At 33.5% G+C, this 22,694-nt stretch overlaps 2 protein-coding genes and 1 pseudogene across 2 annotated transcripts in view; 1 reads left to right on the top strand and 2 right to left on the bottom strand.

The window, feature by feature from the left end:
* Positions 1–22,694, bottom strand: part of LOC120431108 (trafficking protein particle complex subunit 1) — a 370,102-nt gene that overhangs the window by 312,174 nt on the left and 35,234 nt on the right. The gene's annotated exons all lie outside the window — the stretch shown is intronic.
* Positions 12,259–13,623, bottom strand: LOC120428557 (ficolin-1-like). The gene is made up of 4 exons (XM_052706615.1): positions 13,428–13,623; positions 13,302–13,370; positions 13,150–13,248; positions 12,259–12,724 (listed from the first exon to the last, which is right to left on the bottom strand). Exons 1-4 carry the CDS (start codon positions 13,583–13,585, stop codon positions 12,259–12,261), a joined length of 792 nt encoding a protein of 263 aa, XP_052562575.1. The 5' UTR covers positions 13,586–13,623.
* LOC120428555 (angiopoietin-related protein 1-like) lies at positions 14,958–16,176 on the top strand (annotated as a pseudogene).

Raw genomic sequence — 22,694 nt, 5'->3', positions numbered from 1 at the left:
GATTTGAAAATGACAACGTTATATAAAATTCATATTGGATAACAACATTTTTATTGTACTTCCCAATAAAGCCACAATAACGGTACTGCCCTAGGTAAGTGACTAGAAATTGAATGTACCCTAGCAGACGGAAATAACTTGGGAATAACATTTTTTGATATTTAAAAATACTAAGCCAATAACATTTTATGTTATTTATAACAAGATTTGTTATTCGTCGTTATGAAATTTTTGTTTTTGGATTGTTATTGTAATAACAGACTAATAACAGTTTTAGTTATTCTTCGAACAAATCTTTGTTATTATATTTTGTTATTTTGACAACTAATCCGATCATCCCAATAACAGTCGGAGGTATTCTTCCATAACAAAAAATGTTATTCCAATGTTGGTTTGGCTTTCAACCAATATCAGACCAATAATAAATTTTGTTATGATAACATAAACTGTTATTAAACTCTTATGCAAACATGGATTTTGCAAGAATATTGCATAACACTTTCTGTTATTTTAACAGTTTTTGTTATTGAAGTGGCATAAATGTTGTTATGACGTGCTATTTCCTTAACAAATACTGTTAAAATAACAAAAAGTGTTATATAATCTTCTTGAAGGATCTATTTTTGCATAAGGGTTTAATAACAATTTATGTTATCATAACATCGATTTGGTGTATTTGGCAAAGTTGTAGGTTTGGATACAGCCTACACTGGAAAATAAATGATACACGGTAAAAAAAAATTGGTGATTTTTTATTTAACTTTTTATCACTAAAACTCAATTGGCAAAAAACACTGTTTTTGATTTTTTTTAATTTTGATATGTTTTAGAGGACATAAAATGCCAGCTTTTCAGAAATTTCCAGGTTGTGCAAAAAATCATTGAGCGAGTTATACATTTTTGAATCAATACTGATTTTTTCAAAAAATCGAAATATCGGTCGCAAAATTTTTTCAACTTCATTTTTCTATGTAAAATCAAATTTGCAATCAAAAAGTACATCAGTTAAATTTTGATAAAGTGCACCGTTTTCAAGTTATAGCCATATTTAAGTGACTTTTTTGAAAATAGTCGCCGTCTTTCATTTTTTTTTAAATAAGTGCACATGTTTGCCAACTTTTGAAAAAAATATTTTTGAAAAGCTGAGAAAATTCTCTATATTTTGCTTCTTCGGACTTTTTTGATACGACCTTAAGTTGCTGAGATATTGCAATGCAAAGGTTTAAAAACAGGAAAATTGATGTTTTCTAAGTCTCACCCAAACAGCCCACCATTTAACAATGCCGATTTCTCAATTACTAATGGTCCGATTTTAAATGTTAAAGCATGAAACATTTGTGAAATTTTCCGATCTCTTCGAAAATAATATTTTAAAAATTTTCAAGTCAAGACTAACATTTCAAAAGGGCCAAACATTCAATATTAAGCCAATTTAAAATGTTAGTATTGATTTGAAAATTTTGAAAATATTGTTTTCGAAAAGATCGGAAAATTTCACAAATGTGTCATAGTTTAGCATTGTAAATCAGACCATTAGTTACTGAGATATCGGCATTGCTAAATAATGTGCTGTTTGGGTGAGACTTAGAAAACATGAATTTTTCTGTTTTTAAACCTTTGCATTGCAATATCTTAGCAACTAAAGGTCGTATCAAAAAAGTCCGAAGAAGCAAAATATAGAGAATTTTCTCAGCTTTTCAAAAATATTTTTTTCAAAAGTGGGCAAACATGTGCACTTATTTAAAAAAAAAATGAAAGACGGCGACTATTTTCAAAAAAGTCACCTAAATATTAATTTAAGCTGAAAACGGTGCAATTTATCAAAATTTCACTTAAGTACTTTTTGATTGCAAATTTGATTTTACATCGAAAAATTAGGTTGAAAAATTTTTGCGACCAACATTTCGATTTTTTGAAAAAAAGTAGTATTTATTCGAAAAATCATAACTCGCTCAATGATTTTTTGCACAACCTGGAAATTTCTGAAAAGTTGGCATTTTATGTCCTCTAAAACATTTCAAAAAATAAAAAAAAATCAAACAATTTTTTTTTAGCAAATTGAGGTTTAGCTGCCAAATTTGTATGGGAAATTATATGGACAAACTAATGATGCAAAATGGCTTCTTTGGGCATACCGAAGGCACCAAAAAAGTTTCAGTCGGATTAAAAAATACAAAAACTGAAATTGAAGAAAAAAGACCGATTACTATAACTATGACGACGAATAACAAATCTTGTTATAAATAACATGAAATGTTATTGCCCTAGTATTTCTAAATACTAGGGCAATAACATTTCATGTCTGCTGGGGTATGCTGCTTCTACTGATAATGCCAATTTACACCACCAGAATTGGGTTTCTAAATTAGCCAAACATGATCTTTGAACTCGAATACGATTGCACTCGAGTTGTTTTAATTGAACAAATCTAAAGTGACAGTTAAACCGTTTTTTTCGAATAAAATGATGATTTTTATTATCAAAATATATTCAATAAAAAATCAAGTTGTTAGAAGAAGATTGTGGCAAAATAATAACCTCATTTGTTTTCTAAAACCAACAAACCAACAGAACGCATAATTTCGATCTATTTTTAGAACCCCTTTCTTCGAGCAAATCTCTCAAACCGCTCAAAGACAGAATCGATTGCACAACAACCCCGTTTCGCAGAGCGACTAAACAGAGCCAGAGCGAGGTGGTTCAACTTGTTGCTAATCAGCCCGGCCTCGTCGTCGTCGCTGGTCCAATTGGCGACCTGCCACAGTTTAAACAGGCCCCAGCCTAGGCGATGATTTTCCCCTCCAGGAAGGAATTCTGATTTTTCCTCCTCCTCCTCGGTTGCGTTTCTTTCTCCAAACACGTCCGATGATCGTCGGACGAATTGCGAAATCCAATCAGGCCTGCCCTCGAGGGGGGGTTCTGGCAAGACGCGAGCTGACGACAGCCGGGAGACGACCCTGATTATGATCGTGAAAATGATGATCATCATCAATCTGGGCAGCAGCAGCTGCTGGACTCGGCTTGGCTTGGTTGGGTTTTGCGAGAAAAAAAACTGGAGAAAAGGGGAAAAAATAGATTCTGGAACGGGGGTTCTAAGCACGTTCAGAGGACCTGAATCCGGTAATAATAAATCGTTATTTTTTGGCATGTAATTTTTTAATATTATTTATTAGATTTTTTTCAAATATTTTTTTAATCAGAAATAAAACTATGACTTTTGAAATCTATCAAAAATTTTCAATCATCTGATTCCCATATTACAAAAAAACAAATTTGAGTATTTTTTATTCAATAAATTCAAAGTTTTGCAGAAATTTTGAGCATTTTTTAAAACAAACCTTTCTTTATTTGTATCAATGAGACATTTCCAAACATTTTTTATGCACAAATCTAAATCATCAAATTTGAGAATTTTTCTGTGACTTTCAAAATTCATCAAAAATTTACAGTGATTTCATGTTACATAAAACATAAAATTGGAATATTTTTTTCCGAAAACGTGAAATTTCCTTTCATTCGATACCCAACTATAACGTCATCAAATTTAAGTATTCATTTCGAACATAAGTATTAAATAAATAAAATATAAAAATATTCAGCATTTTCGAAAGTTAAATTAAATTTACTGTGACTATCATAATCTATGAAGAATATCAAAACAAATTGCATCAAAATGAGATTTTTTGATACATTTGAGTATTTAAAAAAAGTTTTACTAATGTTATCTCTAAGAACTTCCGACCTTTTGAACCCAAATATCAAAATCATCAAACATAAGGGTTTTTTTTTTCTTTAAAATATCCAGAGTTTTTTTTGAAAAGGTCCAATAAACCAAATTTTCAATTGTTGCTTTTTGGGTGTTTTTGAATACCCCTGACTCAAGGCGGTTCTAAAACACCCAAAAAGCAAAAATTTCAAATTTGGTTTATAGGACCTTTTCAAAAAAAACTCTAGATATGTTATTTGTAAAAAAAATCTTGAATATTCAAAAAATAAATTTCTGTGACTTTCAAATTCCATCGTTGATTTTAAATTACCTGATTAGCAAATTACAAAAACATGAATTTTGAGTATTTTTCGAAAATACGAAGTTTTGTGAAAATTTCTAGTATTTTCGAAAACAATACTTTTCATATCGGTATCAATGAGAAATTTCCGAATATTTTGTACCCAATTACCAAAATCATCAAATTTAAGTATTTTTCGTCGATTTGTAACAATTTAATTATACAGAACATTCTATGACTTTTGAATTTAATTGCAAATTCCCAATCATTTGGTTTCCATATTTAAAACAAAAAAAAAAAACAAACATCAAATTCGAGTATTTTTTTAAAATTGCGTGGTTTTGTGAAAATTAGAAATTTTAAAAAAAATGCCTCTTGTATCGTAATTTATTAGAAAATTTCGATTTTTTGATATCGATTTTGCGATTTTTTTTAATATTTCTTTTACAAAAACAAATTGGTTTTGAGAAAATTTAGAAGATTTTTTCAAAACAAAATTTTTTTTTATTAAAAATGTTTAGTCATTTGATACCTTGATACCAAAATCATAAAACTTAAGTATTTTTTCCGAAAATACGTTAAAATTTTAAATTTTGAGTATTTAGGCTGGTACAAATATTTTTAAAAGTTTTTGTCACCCCCCCCCCCCCCCCTTCAAAATTGGCCCGAAAAATCAGGGGGCAAAAAAATATTGTTACAATAAACTTCAACATTTCAATGAAAATTCAAGTGTAACCAGCTGAAATCAAGTTAAAATACATTTTTCTGCGTTTAAAATCATATTTAGCATGTTTGGGTTTATTAAAAAATCTTAAGATTTTTTGAAAATTTTCGATGCAAAATCTTTTTTTCGATACAATTTTGGTTTTTGTGAGATCTTAGATTTTTTGAAAACTAATGATTGCAAAACAACTAAACTAGTGTAAAATGCATTTTAAAACACTTTTTTCATTTAAATGTGAAGATTATGGCTGGTTATTTAAATTTTTATATTTTTTTATTTTTTTGCCCCCCCCCCTTGACCTCGGCCAGGGCCGAGGGAAAAAAACTTTTTTTAATATTTGCATCGGCCTTACATAAAGAAAAATATGCTGTGACTTTCTGAATTAAGTTTTTTTAGATATTTCCAGTCATTTGGTACCGACATAGGTTTTTATTCTCCCATAAACGTTAGTTTTGTGACAATCAAACTATTTTCAAATAAACTTTTTCTGTCAACATGCTTGAATCAATTGATAGCCGAATATCTCAATCATCATTAGTATTTTTCATTCAAAAATACGTGATTTGTAAAAATCATAAATATTTTTAAAAATAATAAAATTCTGTGACTTTAAAATTTTGTTGTAAATTCCCAATTATTTGATTCCCATTTTACAAAAGAATGAAATTTTAGTATTTTTTGAAAGTACGTAGTTTTAGGAAAATTTCGAGTATTTTCATAGACAATATTTTTACTATCGGTAGCAATGAGAAATTTCTGAACACTTTATGCCTAATTATCAAATTAATTAAATTTAGTTATTTTTTTGGTGATTTGTAAAAATAGTATTTTTTTTTAAATCTTTCATCATTTCGAATTATTTAGAACATTCCATTTTTCAAAAATGCAAATTTTTGTGATATTTTTTATATCAAATAATCAATCTTCAAAGTTTTGTGATATTTTTTATATCCTGCTTACCCGAGCAGACGGAAATAACTTGGGAATATCATTTTTTGATATTTGAACATACTAGGCCAATAACATTTAATGTTATTTATAACAAGATTTGTTATTCGTCGTTATGATTTTTTTGTTATTGAATTGTTATTGTAATAACAGACTAATAACATTTTGCGTTATTCTTCGAACAAATCTTTGTTAATATTTTTTGTTATTTTAACAACTAATCCGGTCATCCCAATAACAGTTTGAGGTATTCTTCCACAACAAAAAATGTTATTCCAAAGTTGTTTTGGATTTCAACCAATATCAGACCAATAACAAATTTCGTTATGATAACATAAACCGTTATTGAACTCTTATGCAAAAATGGATTTTGCAAGAATATTCCATAACACTTTTTGTTATTTTAACAGTATTTGCTATTGAAATGGCATGAATTTAGTTATTACCATCTGTTCGGGTACCATCATGTTTTAATAAAATCTATACTGCCCTAGTAACATTTTTAAACTTACAGGTTTTATCATGGTTCTGAAAACCCTCATACAGCCTAAATAGGCTTTTATGGCCTACTTAAAACCTAAAATGTTACTAGGGTGGGAAAAAATAATTTTATGAGTTTCTTTACAATAAAAAACCTTAGTTTTGTGAAAATGTAGACGGTTTTCAAAACTTGATTTTGCAATCGATAATTATATGAATTGTTCAATAATTTGACACGTAGATAAATATCAAAATCATAAAACTCGAGTTTTTTTTTTCGAAAATACGTTGTAAAAGAAAACCCTGAATTTTAAATGAGAAATTTTGAAGTTTTTTGATACCGATATTGCACTTTTTTTTATTAAAGTTTTGTCACAAAAACGTGATTTTGTGACAAAATTATCAAATTAATGCATGTTTTTCAAAAATACGTTATTTGTAAAAATTATGAGTATTTTCAAAAATAAAAACAACATCAAATTTGAGTATTTTTTCAAAAATAAGTTGTTTTGCGAAAGTTTTCAGTATTTTTAAATCAAAACATTTCATATCTTTATCTACAAGAAATTTCCGTTCATTAGATGACCTTAAAGTTACCAAACCAACCAGTTTTGACCAATTCCTTATATTCTTATTTTGTTTATTTTAACACCATCGTGTTACCCGGACAATTTTACTTAATAACCAATGTTTACCTCATACTAAAATGAGCTATTGGCGAGAAACAGCGATTTTAATGAAAAAAAAAATGATTTTGCGCAGCACTCTGTCCTATGAATTCAAATCCGAAATAAGTTTCTCACATATAAAAACCGAACTTTGCGAAACTCTTCCCTTTTTGTTGAAAAGTATCCCGGGCAGATGGTAATAACAAATATTGTTAAAAAAACAAAAAGTGTTATGGAATCTAATTGAAAATCCATGTTTGCATAACGGTTTAATAACAGTTTATGTTATCATAACAAAATTTGTTATTGGGCTGATATTGGTTGACAGCCATAACAATTTTGGAATAACATTTTTTGTTATGGAAGAACACCTCCAACCGTTATTGAGATGATCGGATTAGTTGTTAAAATAACAAAAAAATAATAACAAAGATTTGTTCGAATAATAACTAAAATTTTTATTAATCTGTTATTACAATAACAATCCAATGCCAAAAAATCATAACGACGAATAACAAATCTTTTATAAATAACATAAAATGTTATTGGCCTAGTATTTTCAAATATCAAAAAATGTTATTTCCCAGTTATTTCCGTCTGCTCGGGACACCCCGATCCAGGTAGGTTTTCTTCCATAACAAAAAATGTTTTTCCAAAGTTGTTTTGGTTTTCAACCAATATCAGACCAATAACAAATTTTGTTATGATAACAAAAACTGTTATTAAACTCTTATGCAAAAATGGGTTTTGCAAGAATATTCCATAACGTTTTTTGCTATTTTAACAGTATTTGTTATTGAAATGGCATGAATTTTGTTATTACCGTCCGACCGGGACCACGTACTTCCGAGTGCTGCGCAAAATCAAACTTTTTTTCAATAAAATCGCTGTATCTCGCCAATAGTTCGTTTAAGTTTGAGGTCTTCATTGATTGTTATGTAAAATTGTCCGGGAAACACGATGGTGATAAAATAAAAAAAAATAAAAGTATATGGAATTGAAAAAAAACGTGACAAATTGCTCATAAGAACTGTTGTTCTTGTCCCTGTTCGGAACCTCTGCCTCTCTAGAACTATTCCACCGCAGAACCCCCCCCCCCCCCCCCCCACAACACAACCCCGCAACTTGAACGTCGTCATCATCGCGCCGCGCCGCTCAGACGACGAACCTCCGCGGGGCCTTCTTTTCTAACGAAGAAGATGAGCTGCTGCTCCCTGGGTCCATCGCCGCCGTCATCATCCAGTAATTACAATGTGAAGATGTGGCTCTGCCTCGGTCGGAAGGTGCAAGGTCTCCAACCCAGCCAGGCTAAGCTCTGAGCTCATCTCGTGGTGGAGGATGACGACCTTCCAAGGCCGTGGCCAGCTCCTCGCACAAGAGGTTCGTCGTCATCTCGGCCGTTGCTGTTGCTGTATTACATAAAATTTATTTCTCATTCTCTAGCGTTCTTGCCGGGGTTTTTTGCTTGCTTCACTTTTATTTATATTTTTTGCAACTCTCCTGAAGTTCAAGCGCACTTGTGCGCACCGAGATCGTGGATTCTTTGAAGAAGCTGCTGATGCTAGCTGGGTTGTGGCTTCCAGGAGAGCAAAGGATTGACGACCGACACACCCTTCCTTGGAAACGGTGGGAAAGGAAGGTATTTGGATTTAATTTAACCTGTAAAAATCACGTGCCCTCGCGATTAGGATTGAATCGTAAAATGTGCGAGCATTGCAAACTTTTAATGAAAAAGGAAAAAAAACAAAAAAGAATTTCTTGAATTTCTTGAATTTCTTGAATTTCTTGAATTTCTTGAATTTCTTGAATTTCTTGAATTTCTTGAATTTCTTGAATTCCTTGAATTTCTTGAATTTCTTGACTTTCTTGAATTTCTTGAATTTCTTGAATTTCTTGAATTTCTTGAATTTCTTGAATTTCTTGAATTTCTTGAATTTCTTGAATTTCTTGAATTCCTTGAATTTCTTGAATTTCTTGAATTTCTTGAATTTCTTGAATTTCTTGAATTTCTTGAATTTCTTGAATTTCTTGAATTTCTTGAATTTCTTGAATTTCTTGAATTTCTTGAATTTCTTAAATTTCTTGAATTTCTCGAATTTCTTGAATTTCTTGAATTTCTTAAATTTCTTGAATTTCTTGAATTTCTTGAATTGCTTAAACTGAAAAAATCAACTTTCAAAATTTCAACTTTTTAGAATAATTTTAACTTAAGGACCCCATTTTATGGCCAAAATAATGACCCCGATGAAATTAGTCAAAATTATCCCATAGTTCTAGCCAATTTTAGCAAAGTCCCTTAGGGGGTATATCAAATCTTCTATATACATAAAAAATTTCGACGGTTTTCCCGGACAGACGGTAATAACTAAATTCATGCCATTTCAATAACAAATATTGTTAAAATAACAGAAAATGTTATGGAATCTTTTTGAAAAATTCATTTCTGCATAAGGGTTTAATAACAGTTTATGTTATCATAACAAAATTTGTTATTGGTCTGATATTGGTTGAAAGCCAAAACAACTTTGGAATAACATTTTTTGTTATGAAGCATAAGCATAAGCATAGGTGCCCACCCGCAGTTGCTACTCCGTTATTGACCAGGACCTCCAGAAGTTACATCCACGAGCCGTGGAAGATGTGGGTGCTATCTTTCCTCGCTTCGCAACTTCTCAAAGGCCCCTATCATGCTGATCAATACCGGCGCCGGCCACGACCAGTGGTAGGGTCACGGGGAAGTGGATGGGAATGTTAGTCCGATACTTGAGTGATAGAGACCGCCCAATCGACTGCTTCTCCGACAAAGTATCAAATGAGTTTTGAGGGGGTTAGTAGATGGGTATGAGGTCAGGATTCACGAGTGGCAGTGATGTGACCATGAGCATTTTGTTTATCGGTTGAAATTTTAAATCTTAGGCAGCCGGCTGCGGAAAGATAAATAATTGATTATTTAAAAAGTTTGTTTTAATCGAACGCGTGCCAACCGAGCGGTAGTGCTATGGGCTGGACTTATCAGTATATTTTTACTGTTGGTACAATTAAGATAACGCGAGCAAATGTCAAAAATAGTAGATGAGTTAATACTAAAGCTGCCAGTTGGAATAAATTATTACGATCAACGAATATAAACGAAAAGAAAACAGGACACCACGTAACCGATTGTAATTAAATTAAAACAATAACTTAAACGAACTTAACCGGCGGCGTGCCTTCCTATCAACGATGATAAAAGAAGGACTTATAAATTTAAAATATAAAAAGACTCCAAAAAATACGTTGCATAGTAACCGCGAAGTCCCGCTACTCACAATCGAATCCGAAAGATAGCTATCTAGAATTTTAAATATAGTATTAATTCGACCGCGATCCTCCAGAAATTCTTCGTCGGCGTGCCTTCCGATCAACGGTGATGTAAGAAGGGCTTTATTCATTAAAATGATTTTATATCATAAGCCTTAAAACATATTCGTCGGCGTGCCTTCCGATCATCGATGATATAGAAAGGACTTAATCCAGCAATACGACTTGCTTGTCTCGAAAAAAAAAAGAATTCGGATCGTTTCTATCGAAAACTATGTAAAGAGAACAAAAATAAACTCATTGGCCAACGAACGCGCTAACTAAAAATAAAGAAAAAAGAAGAAGAAGAAGACCAATCACCCCATGCACACAAACAGCGACACAAAAGAGATGAAAACAACACGAATCAGAAGAAATCCAATCACCCCATGCACTCGAACAGCGACATAAAAGATACGGAAAATAACACGAAAAAACAGGACTGCGCGTCCACACAGGCACCGCACTACTGATGCCATTATTTAATTATAATGACCAATCACCCCATGCACTCGAACAGCGACATAAAAGAGACGGAAAATAACAAGAAAAAACAGGACTGCCTTTGGAATAACATTTTTTGTTATGGAAGAATAACTCCAACTGTTATTGTGATGATCGGATTAGTTGTTAAAATAACAAAAAATAATAACAAAGATTTGTTCGAAAAATAACTCAAAATGTTATTAGTCAGTTATTACAATAACAATCCAATAACAAAAAATATATATCGACGAATAACAAATCTTGTTATTAATAACATAAAATGTTATTGGTCAAGTATTTTCAAATATCAAAAAATGTTATTCCCAAGTTATTTCCGTCTGCTCGGGTTGTTCGAACGCGAAGCAGACGGAACCGATTCCGGGAAATCTGCAGACCCGGGCAGACGGTAATAACAAAATTCATGCCATTTCAATAACAAATACTGTTAAAATAACAAAAAATGATATGGAATATTCTTGCAAAATCCATTTTTGCATAAGAGCCTAATAACAGTTTATGTTATCATAACCAATTTTGTTATTGGTTTGATATTGGTTGAAAGTCAAAACAACTTGGGAATAACATTTTTTGTTATGGAAGAATAACTCCAACTGATATTGGGATGATCGGATTAGTTGTTAAAATAACAAAAAAGAATAACAAAGATTTGTTCGAAGAATAACGCAAAATGTTATTAGTCTGTTATTACAATAACAATCCAATAACAAAAAAATCATAACGACGAATAACAAATCTTGTTATAAATTACATTAAATGTTATTGGCCTAGTATTTTCAAATAACAAAAAATGTTATTCCCACGTTATTTCCGTCTGCTCGGGGATTGTATGGGAAAAGTTATGTAAAATCAAATTTTGATCACAGGAGGCTGGATAAGCAACCAAGTTAAAAACTTCAACAAAAGAAAAAAGGCAGAACGAAGTTTGTCGGGTAAGGCTTATAATTAAAAAAAATCAACTTCCAAAATTTCAACTTTTCTGAATAATTTCAGCTTAAGGACCCCATTTCATGGCCAAAATAATGACCCTGACGAAATTAGACAAAATTATCCCAAAGATCTAAATATATTTAACAAAAGAAAAAATAATAACAAATTGTGTTATGGACACTTAGAAACTAATCTATTTGTGCGATTTATGGTAATTTTATCTCTAAGTCAGTATACCGAACGAATAACAAATGTTGTTATTAGGAGAGTTTTTTAAATGTATAAAATTTCCTCTTATTAGCGTGTTATTAAACATTTCCAATATAATATCACTTCAATACCAAATTTTGTTATTTTATCAGGAACTGTTATTATTTTTTCTTCTTGAAGTTGAACTTCAGGATAAAATAATAACACTTTTTGTTATTTTAACAGGATTTGTTATTGAAATATTATTAATTTTGTTATTACCGTCTGCCCGGGTTTGAAATGGACTTGTGTTATCTGCGTCGTATCAACATCCTACTATACGTGGCAGCATCAGTCCATCCGTCCCAGAAAATCCCCCGTCCAGTGTTGTTGTCTTTCTTATATGGTCCGTTGAGTGACCTTAAACGAGACATGTTTTTCATCAAACAATCGCCCAACTGTATCACCCTTAGCTGACTAACGTGTAACCGCACTTGTAAAACCACCATCCACCACCATATTTCTGGGCACAATTTCCATCGGTCCACTGATCGTTGTCTTTGTCGTAGGTTGAAAACGCCTCATCCCTGCTAATGTTCAACTTTTCTCCAATCGCCCCGCTAAACTCTTCCAAGGGGGACAACCTGTACCGTTGGTCTGCTCCGGCCACCTGGAACCGCTTGTAGCGACCATACTCGTAATGGCCGGTTTCGTTCTTCAGCTGCACCAACAGCTCTTGATCTCCCGCCTTTGTCAACTGATGGATCGTCTCCAGCCCTAGCCAGAACTCTCCAAACTGGCCAGCGTTCCCAAACCCTTCCCGGTACTCGGTCCAGCTCCGGTTGAAGTTGATGGAACCTGGGGAGCGACGCTGAATCACTAGCCAGCCCCCGTCTAAGGGTTCCATTTCACAGATTACGGTGATTGGAGTTGGCCAGGGATGGAATAATCGCAAAAAAATCAATTTCGCTAGCGAACTTTCTTCACCCGCGAAAGAGAGAGGAGGCAAATCACGCAAAAGAAAATCGCTCCCGAAATTCTCCAAGAAAATCAATCTGCGGATGATTTTTTTGTGAATTTCCTTGTCAGCACCACTTACAAATATTTATTTCACTTTGTTTACACACATTGCCCATCTACAAAATGTGACAGGTCGTTTTTCGACGTGTGACGTTACACTTGCAAGTGTAATAGTGAAAATGATGTTCCGCTGAATAATCAAGATGATGATTTTTTTTAGATTCCTTTTACCGATCTTTCGTGCGCGAGAGAGAAGAGCCATACTCCCTTCGGATTTTTTCTCTTGATGAACGTCCAATGATTTTCTTTTGATGATGATTATTCCATCGCTGGAGTTGGCTGATTTGGCAACTGGAGACGAAACCTTCCCGAAGTGGTGACGTCCTCGCAGGATTCGATGATGCGCTTTTGGTGATTTATTTGACGGTTTAACACTTGGCTAAAATATTAGTTGTTAGAATCCATAAACTTATTAAGACCTTCGAAACCTACCTGGTTTGCTGAGTCAAGACGGTCAAACCTTTGACCATACTTTCCAAATGATCATTCTGAACTTCAAATCTAAAAATAAGACAACGTCAACAAAATTAATAAATCAAACGCAATCAAATATCTCACTCCTTTTGCTTCTTTAGTTCCATTTGCTCCAGACGATGCTCCAGCAGTTCGTACCCAAAGCCACAGTTGCATCCTGTAGTAGAATTTGGACCAGCCAGTATTTCTCCAGCAACTACTAGTAGACCTACGATAGCAAACAGCATGGTCGGTTGAGCCATCCTTCTTGACAGATTTACTGTGAATAACTAAATACACATTGTAAGCGTTTTTCGTTTGTTTCCTATCTGCTTTGTAGAATTATGCAACATAAATAAAAAGTTGGAAATACACAGTGTTTGATAAGGATTGAACGCGAGTTTTGTTCTGTGCTAGCTTAAGCATGACTTTAACGCTTGCTCAAATTAATTCCGATGGCCACGGTCAATGAGCAAAAGCAAAAGCAAAAGCAAAAGCAAAAGCAAAAGCAAAAGCAAAAGCAAAAGCAAAAGCAAAAGCAAAAGCAAAAGCAAAAGCAAAAGCAAAAGCAAAAGCAAAAGCAAAAGCAAAAGCAAAAGCAAAAGCAAAAGCAAAAGCAAAAGCAAAAGCAAAAGCAAAAGCAAAAGCAAAAGCAAAAGCAAAAGCAAAAGCAAAAGCAAAAGCAAAAGCAAAAGCAAAAGCAAAAGCAAAAGCAAAAGCAAAAGCAAAAGCAAAAGCAAAAGCAAAAGCAAAAGCAAAAGCAAAAGCAAAAGCAAAAGCAAAAGCAAAAGCAAAAGCAAAAGCAAAAGCAAAAGCAAAAGCAAAAGCAAAAGCAAAAGCAAAAGCAAAAGCAAAAGCAAAAGCAAAAGCAAAAGCAAAAGCAAAAGCAAAAGCAAAAGCAAAAGCAAAAGCAAAAGCAAAAACAAAAACAAAAACAAAAACAAAAACAAAAACAAAAACAAAAACAAAAACAAAAACAAAAACAAAAACAAAAACAAAAACAAAACCAAAACCAAAACCAAAACCAAAACCAAAACCAAAACCAAAACCAAAACCAAAAACAAAAACAAAACCAAAACCAAAACCAAAACCAAAACCAAATATCTCCAACTGTTATTGGGATGATCGGATTAGTTGTTAAAATAACAAAAAAGTAATAACAAAGATTTGTTCGAAGAATAACTTAAAAATGTTATTCCCAAGTTATTTCCGTCTGCTCGGGAAAACAGAAACAGAAACAAAAACAAACGATATTTTACTGTTAAAAACTGTGTTTAAGATTTTCCAAGAGATTTGATCGAATCTATGCCAAATAAGTAAAACGGAATGCGGAAGTTTCAGCAGACTTCCCAGTTCGACAGAGATTAATCATTACTATGATGTAATGTCAAGAACAGCATTAATGTGAGATAACACTGAATGTGATCAATATAATTAAATGAGCAGGAAACAATAATTTACGTCACTAAAAAATTTAATACCTAACAAGTTTCCTAATTATTTATTGAATTTTGAAAATAAAGGACATATTATAATGTTAAATATTCAACTTATTTTGTTGGACTTTTTCTTTCTTCCTTTTTTTTGTTGTTGCTACATTCTTTTTAAATTTATCAGTGATTTGCCGTTCAACAATGTGATTAATTCCTCAGAACCTCGCATGACCTAAATAATCTGAGCAATAAATACCGACGATTTGAGCTGATTCCATTAGTTTTAAGCAATTCGATCATTTCTGCACGACCACTTTATCGGACGCGATGTTCCAGATGTTTGTACTGCTACTCCTGCTAGTGAGCAGTGCCAGATCAACTGCCAACAATTCAAGTGAGAATGCACTTGGCTACGAGTTACTCGAATACCGTTTGGAGTATTTGCAGAAGAGGTGAGTTTGACTAATTTGTTTGAAATTTCAATAAAAATTGATTTATTTTTAGCCATGACAAAACCTCCGACCAGCTGTCGCAAATTCTCGCCAAACACTACACGATGATCAAGCGGCTCCTGAACGGCGTCCTGATCATGACCAACCACTCCAGCCAACTGTTGGAGGCCCACCTTAGGGTTCAGCAACCGGCGCTCGTCGAGTCCTGCCGGCAGGTGGACCGCTCCGGAAGGTACACCTTCCAGCTATCCCTTAGCTCGGCACCGTTTTGAGTGTTTTGTGAGGCGAACAGTTTCGACGGTGGTTGGTTGGTGGTTCAGCAACGGTTGGACGGCGCAGTGGCGTTCAACCGTAGCTGGGCCGATTACCGGACGGGGTTTGGAGTGGTTGGTGGGGCGAGTGAGTTTTGGCTGGGGTTGGAGCAGTTGCACCAGCTGACGGACAATGGACGGTACGAGCTGGTGGTTGAGGTGAGGCAGGAGTCGGGACTTTACGGGTATGCGAGGTATTCGGAGTTTAAGGTTGCTGGAGAGGGTGAACATTACGGGCTGATCAAGTTGGGCAATTATTTTGGGACGGTTGGGGACGAGTTGAGGTACCATTTGGGGAAGAAGTTTTCCACCTTTGATAGTGACAACGATAACTGGAAGGAGGGTAATTGTGCCAAGAGGTATGGAGGAGGTTGGTGGTATTCGGGGTGTGCTTACAGGTCAGTTGAAATTATTAAATTTTTGATTCATTAAAGCTGAAAAAGTCTATTTTTAGCATCTTAAATGGACCATTCGAAAAAGACGCCAAAACTGGTTGGGGAATTTTCTGGACAAATTGGAGCCAAGCAGCAACGTACAGTCGAATGATGATTCGTCGAAAATGAAGAAAAAATAAAATAATTGTTTTAATCATGTTTTGACCAATATTAAACTATTAAAATTTGCTTATTGCTATGTTTCGAAAATTAAATATACTTCAATTTTGTCAATGCTCTCTCTCTCTTTTAAATCTTATCACAAACGTCTCGACCCTTAAAACTGATCTCTCGACACATAACCCGAGCAGACGGAAATACCTTAGGAAGGTCAGTTTTTGATATTGTGAGAAGATCGGAATATGTTATTGGGATGATCGGATTGGTTGTTAAAATAACAAAAATCAATAACAAAGATTTGTTCGAAGAATAACTTAAACGGTTATTATGCTGTTATTGCAATAACAAACCAAAAACACAGAAGAAATCATGAAGGAATGACATGATTTGTTATTTTGTGCGGAGAAGTGGAGCAGCATAATAACAAAAAATGTTATTGAACTGGTATGTCTCCATAACAAAAAAAGTTATTGTTTTATTGTAATTTGCAAAAAAAAACCTGCAGTTGCCATAACTCCTCTGTACTAGTCAGGGCTGCACAGTCGGGTACCTCCAAGCGACTTTGAATCCATACTTTGAAGACAACTCCGACTCTTGATGCAGAATATGACGCCAACGACGACTTCAGCTCTCTAAAAATACCCGACTTCACAGATTCCGACTCCAAGTAAAAGTTGCTGAAAATTTGCTGAATCCAATGCAGTTTCCGAGGATTCACTCCAGCTCGAACTTCAACGTCAGCTCCGACTTCCTGGCTCTGTGAAAATAATAACAGTTTTTGTTATTCATACTTCAAAAATTCTCAATAAATAAATCACTTCCGTTAGGGAATATAACAAAATTTAAAAAAAAAAAATACTCTCAAAAGTTAATTTTATCGGATTAATTTTAGCTTAAGGACCACATTTCATAATCAAATAAATGACCACGATGAAATTGGTCAAAATTAACCATAGTTCTAGCCAATTTTAGCAAAGTCTCTTAGGGGGATCAACCTTCAAAATTTTAACTTTTTAAAATAATTTAAGCTTAAGGACCCTATTTCATGGCCAAAATAATGACCCCGACGAAATTAGACAAAATTATCCCAAAGATCTAAACATATTTAACAAAAGAAAAAATAATAACAGATTACGTTATAGACACTTAGAAACTTTTCCATTTGTGTGATTTATGGTAATTTTATTTCTAAGTCGGTATACCGAACGAATAACAAATTTTGTTATTAGGAGAGTTTTTGAAATGTATAACATTTCCTCTTATTAGCGTATTATTAAACATTTTCAATATAATATCGCTTCAATACAAAATCTTGTTATTTTATCAGGAACTGTTATTATTTTTTCTTCTTGAAGTTGAACTTCAGGATAAAAAAATAACACTTTTTGTTATTTTAACAGGATTTGTTATTGAAATATTATTAACTTTGTTACTACCGTCTGCCCGGGTTCATTCCCACTAAGTTGGACTTCGCACGAATTTATTGCTATCGATCGCACTATTGCGATTTGTCAAACTGGCCTGAGAAATTTAAAATTTCCCAAAAAATGATCATAGCGAGCCGAGGATACTCGCTCATTTTTCTGCTGTCAATCGCAACTTTGAAGTGCGGAAGTATAGTTTGGTGGAAAATGCGACTGGAAACTTAAATAAACAACCCGGCAGACGGTAATAACAAAATTCATGCCATTTCAATAACAAATACTGTTAAAATAACAAAAAATGTTATGGAATATTCTTGTAAAATCCATTTTTGCATAAGAGCTTAGTAACAGTTTATGTAATCATAACAAAATTTGTTATTGGTCTGATATTGGTTGAAAGTCAAAACAACTTGGGAATAACATTTTTTGTTATGGAAGAATAACTCCAATTGTTATTGGGATGATCGGATTAGTTGTTAAAATAACGAAAAATAATAACATAGATTTGTTCGAAGAATAACGCAAAATGTTATTAGTCTGTTATTACAATAACAATCCCGATCAGAAAATTACATCTTACGGTAAACTTGTCATGTTGCCAAAAACATGAAGATGACATGTTTCCAGAACGCTTGACTTAAGAGATGTAGAAACATAAAATGTAACATGAGTTACTCTACGAATCATCAAAAAAATATCAAACCAAGTTGTCATTTTGAACTTAAAAATATCATGTCATGGTACCGAAAAATATCATCCAGGAACATGAAATAATCATGGCCAATTCTGCTTTTTCCTGAAAAAATGGTGCGAAAAAATATCATCCAGAAACATAAAAAATCAAGACAGGTTCAGGTTTTTGCCTGAAAAAAACTGTTCGTAAAAATTTCATCCAGAATCATTAATGTATCATGAAAAGTTGTGATTTGTGAAGAAATCTTACAAATCCATATTTCGCAACTTCCCATGATACAATTTTATTTTCAGATGGTATCTTTCGACAGAAAACTTAAAAGGGCTTATTTTTAAGCAAAAGTCCATCGCACTATCTGAACTGAGTACACCCTTACCAAAAAACATGATTTTCTGAGTTCAATATCTCACTTTTCATACGATTTTTTGAGTTCAACCCATATAGCCATTTTTAAGCTTGTGGTACCTGAACTCAAAAAAATCGTATGAAATCGTATCGTATCGTATAAATTGAATTAATTATCAACATTGATATTTAAAATGAATCGATTTATATATTGAGTTTTTCCCATTGATATTCATTTTTTATTAATTCCACAAAACTCAGTTAGAATGTGTATTTTTTAAGGGACACCAGTCTTGTATATTTTTTAAAAGTTTTGTTAATAACTTTCAATCAATCAGTTATTAAAATGATGTACACAGGAAAAAAAAGTTGAATTTTGTAACGTTGAAAATTTGTTATGTTTGAAATAACCTCTTTTTTTGAATTATATTACATAAAAAATGTTTAAAAATGTGAACCTGATGAATATTCATCAAAAACTGATGAAAATTCATCATTTCTGTGGTAAAACTAATCATTTATTTTGCCACAAAATCTGTCACCATTCCCTGATGAATATTACCATCATTTTTTTCTGTGTACTGAAAGTCAACAATATTTTTAAATGTAAAAAATATTTGAAGAGATTTATTAAATATTTAAATAAAATTTCACTTTATTTGATATTGCAAGTTACATAGATCATCAGTTTTTCAATGTAATATAAACAACTTTTTGTTGGCAAAAGTTACATTGACTTTAACATAATCTACTTCTAAAAAAATCTATTTATAAACATAAAAAGGATTCATGTCTCAATTCTTTGAAACACTGAAATAATAAAAGCAAATCAAATATTGAAGAAAGGTGATGTTCTTTCTTCAGTTGAATTATTTGCTCAAAACCAAAATCTTTCTTTGAATTAAACAGTTTCTAAAAGTATTCCTCATCTCAGTTTAGGACTATTACTATACCAATATAATACTGCAACAACGTGAAATTTAAAAAAATCTCTTTACGAGAACGTCTTTTAAAAATATTGAAACAATAATTCGCACAAAATATTCTAGTATTTTATATCAATATAAAATTTATGACTACATTGATTTGGTTTGAAAAAAAAAAATATATATTCGCAAAAGTAACAAAATGAAGTTTGAACAGTGATAGGTTCACTTTAAAATAATATTTTTCGTACATACCTGGTTAATCCTCTTCAAATCCATCCGACCAAAGCACCATTGCATCGCAGCTAATTTGTCGTATTAAACAAAAAACCAGATGCTGAATGTCCCGATACATGCCCAGGTTGTGGTCCTGTTAAAGAAAACAAAACACAAAGTATCAATTTTCAAACATAATTTCCAGGGTTTTTTATCAAATAAGCCAATATGATATAATAAAAAAATAGAAAAGGAAAGCAAATAATACTTATCCGAGTCAAAAAATTGTTGAAATACTTCTTCCTACTAAGTATTTCGAACCAGCTTGTACCATCGATTCAGATGGACTCCACTTCCCACCTTCACCGGGAAACTGCTCGAGAGTCACCCAATAGATTACCTCCTATGAAATAACCAGAGAAAGGTTCTTCCTTCTGTCACAGACACCCCTAAAGGATAGAAGCAATGTCACATTGTCACGTCTTTGCCCCTGCCACACACTCACAATAATCAATTAAAAACGTAAACAAACCCCAAAGCACAGTCACATGAACAATCACAGGCCGCAGCCAGCACCAACGCGAATTTGTCAGTTTTTTTCTCGCTCACCCCCTCCGGAAACACCAAGAAAGTTTCATCCAGTTGTAATTACCCGTTCACCAAGAATACGCCAAACGTAAACAAACACACACGCACACAATCGCGCATTCGCGAAAACAATGTTCCCCCACAAATCAGGATTCCAATCACGCGACACAAAATCAAAACAAACTTAACCAGCTGTGTTTTCCTTCACCGAGAACTCCCGTGTCCTGTCAAATCCACCGAAATCGTTCCGGCGTTGATCCGTGTCAAGACAGCACCTGCAGGAGGAGGAGGAGGAAGGAGGCCAAGTGACATTGAGGGCAAGAGGATTTCTCTTCTGGGGACAACTGCTTGCTTCCTTGCATCCGCCAACACTGAGCGGAAATTTTTCTTCGCCCCACAGCCACCAAAACAGAAGCAATCACTTAACCACAATATATCGCGGCTCCCGAACGCCACGGACCGAACAAACACACACTCCTTCGGCCACAGAACGTACTCACAACCCGCGGCGATTCGCGGACTACAATTTATCCGCGGAAAACTACTGCGCGAAAACGTAAACAAACCAGCCCGCCACGAACGCAAAAGCTGTCTGTCTGCCGATTGCCGATTCCTGTCACGACATGTCGCGCGCGTTGCGTGCGAACAGTGAACGAAAGAAGAGAGAAGAGATAGAGAGCGAGCGCGTGGGCTCATTTTTGCGCTTTGCGATGAAATTTTATTTGCGGTAAAATACTTTTTAATGTGATTAGTTTAACTAGTGTATTTAAAGTAAATTAAAGTGAAGAAAAATCAATAAAAATTTCCATTAATAAAACTGGCAGTTTGCGGAGGAGTGAAAATTTTGCTAAGTCCAACGAAAACATAATGAAAATAATTGTATCATCTCATGATTGACAGGTCGGTTTTTATTTTTCTAAGTCCCAAAATAATTGGGCATTCGAAATTTTGCTAAGTCCAGCGAAAACAAGATAAAACTAGAAAATATCATCTCATGATGGAGTTTTCGATTTTTTTCTAAGTCCCAAAATAAATTGGCTTTCGAAATTTTCCTAAGTCCAGCGAAAACTTGATCAAACATCAAAATATCATCTCATGATAAACGGGTTGAAATTTTTTCAAAGTCCCAAATAAATTGATTTTCGAAATTCTGCTAAGTCCAAAAATATCAAATAGAAATGAAAATAAAACATTTGATGATACACTGTTTAGGAACATAAAAAGTATCATGAATTTCGGCGGCCAATTTTTTAGTTTTTGGAACAAACAAAAATCATGCCATGTTCACAAAAACAATCCATGATATTTTTGTGTTCCTTCTAAGATGCGATTTTCTGCCCGGGATCCAATAACAAAAAAATCATAACGGCGAATAACAAATATTGTTATAAATAACATGAAATGTTATTGGCCTAGTATTTTCAAATAACAAAAAATGTTACTCCCACGTTATTTCCGTCTGCTCGGGAACTGCTGGTTGCCTAGTTTTTCAAACTCTTGTTGTCAAAAGTGCGAGAGAAAAGTGCGCGGCCAAATCCAAGTGACAGTGCAAGGATCAATATTTGTTTTCCTCCATTGTTGAAACATTTTGAAAATATTAAAATCAAGGAAGTTAAACGAAAAGAAGTTCCATTCAGCCGCGGGGGGCAATCGTCGTGCCACAGAGTAATCCAGAGGGAGCACTGGCATTTAATTTATGGTTGCGTTACGCGGTACATCGTGGTACATCGCCCCTTCAGCAAAATTTCGCTTGTCGTAACCCTCGGGGCAAACTGACGTTCAATGCGTTACATTTTTTTCACAGCGATCTAGTCGGCTAGATTACATTGAAAGGTTGTCAAAAAATTTCTCATTCCCAATATCAACAAAGTTATTTTCTCTGATGACTCTTAAATATTTATTGAATAAATTGATAATTTGGAACGAAAACAAACAGAATGCCAAAAAGATTTACACGAGAACCTCGACGAGAACTCTCTAACGTGTGAGATTATTGTGATGGAAGTGGTCTTACCTGTTACGATGCACCATCCGATTGAAGTTGAATTTTCACTTGTGACCGAACGCTGTGTTGCAATTTTGCGTGGCTTGTTATCAGAATCGGCAAATACTGGGGTTTACTTGATAGTTTCTTGTCGAGCCGAAACAGCTTTTATGGCTGAAAAGGCTCGTTAATTAAGACAAATAACTAACTGATAATTTCTTCACCATTTTTTGGCGAATAACGTCAAGGAAACAACAAATATATGGATGTGTTGACACAATTAATTTTGGAGGAAATTTATCTTTGTTTGGTTGTGTTAATGATTTTTAATTTTTATAAATTTATAATTTTCATCTTTGTCTAACTTTCCTTATTTCTGTGAATAGAGACATTGTCAGTTTTATTGACGGAAGTGACGACTAAATGCAATGCTGAAGAAAAATGT

This window comes from Culex pipiens, chromosome 1 (genome assembly GCF_016801865.2).
Source record: "Culex pipiens pallens isolate TS chromosome 1, TS_CPP_V2, whole genome shotgun sequence".
In the NCBI taxonomy this organism is placed as follows: domain Eukaryota; kingdom Metazoa; phylum Arthropoda; class Insecta; order Diptera; family Culicidae; genus Culex; species Culex pipiens.
This window is presented reverse-complemented; position numbering and strand designations above follow the sequence as displayed.

What these genes read in the sequence shown, in the direction of transcription:
- LOC120428557 (XM_052706615.1), bottom strand. Translation starts at nt 13,585, where the DNA reads ATGGCTCAACCGACCATGCTGTTTGCTATCGTAGGTCTACTAGTAGTT. An exon ending in GAACTAAAGAAGCAAAAGGA is followed by an intron (nt 13,371 to 13,427) that starts GTGAGATATTTG and finishes TCTTATTTTTAG; the next exon opens with ATTTGAAGTTCAGAATGATC. An exon ending in CGTCTCCAGTTGCCAAATCA is followed by an intron (nt 12,725 to 13,149) that starts GCCAACTCCAGC and finishes ATTCCATCCCTG; the next exon opens with GCCAACTCCAATCACCGTAA.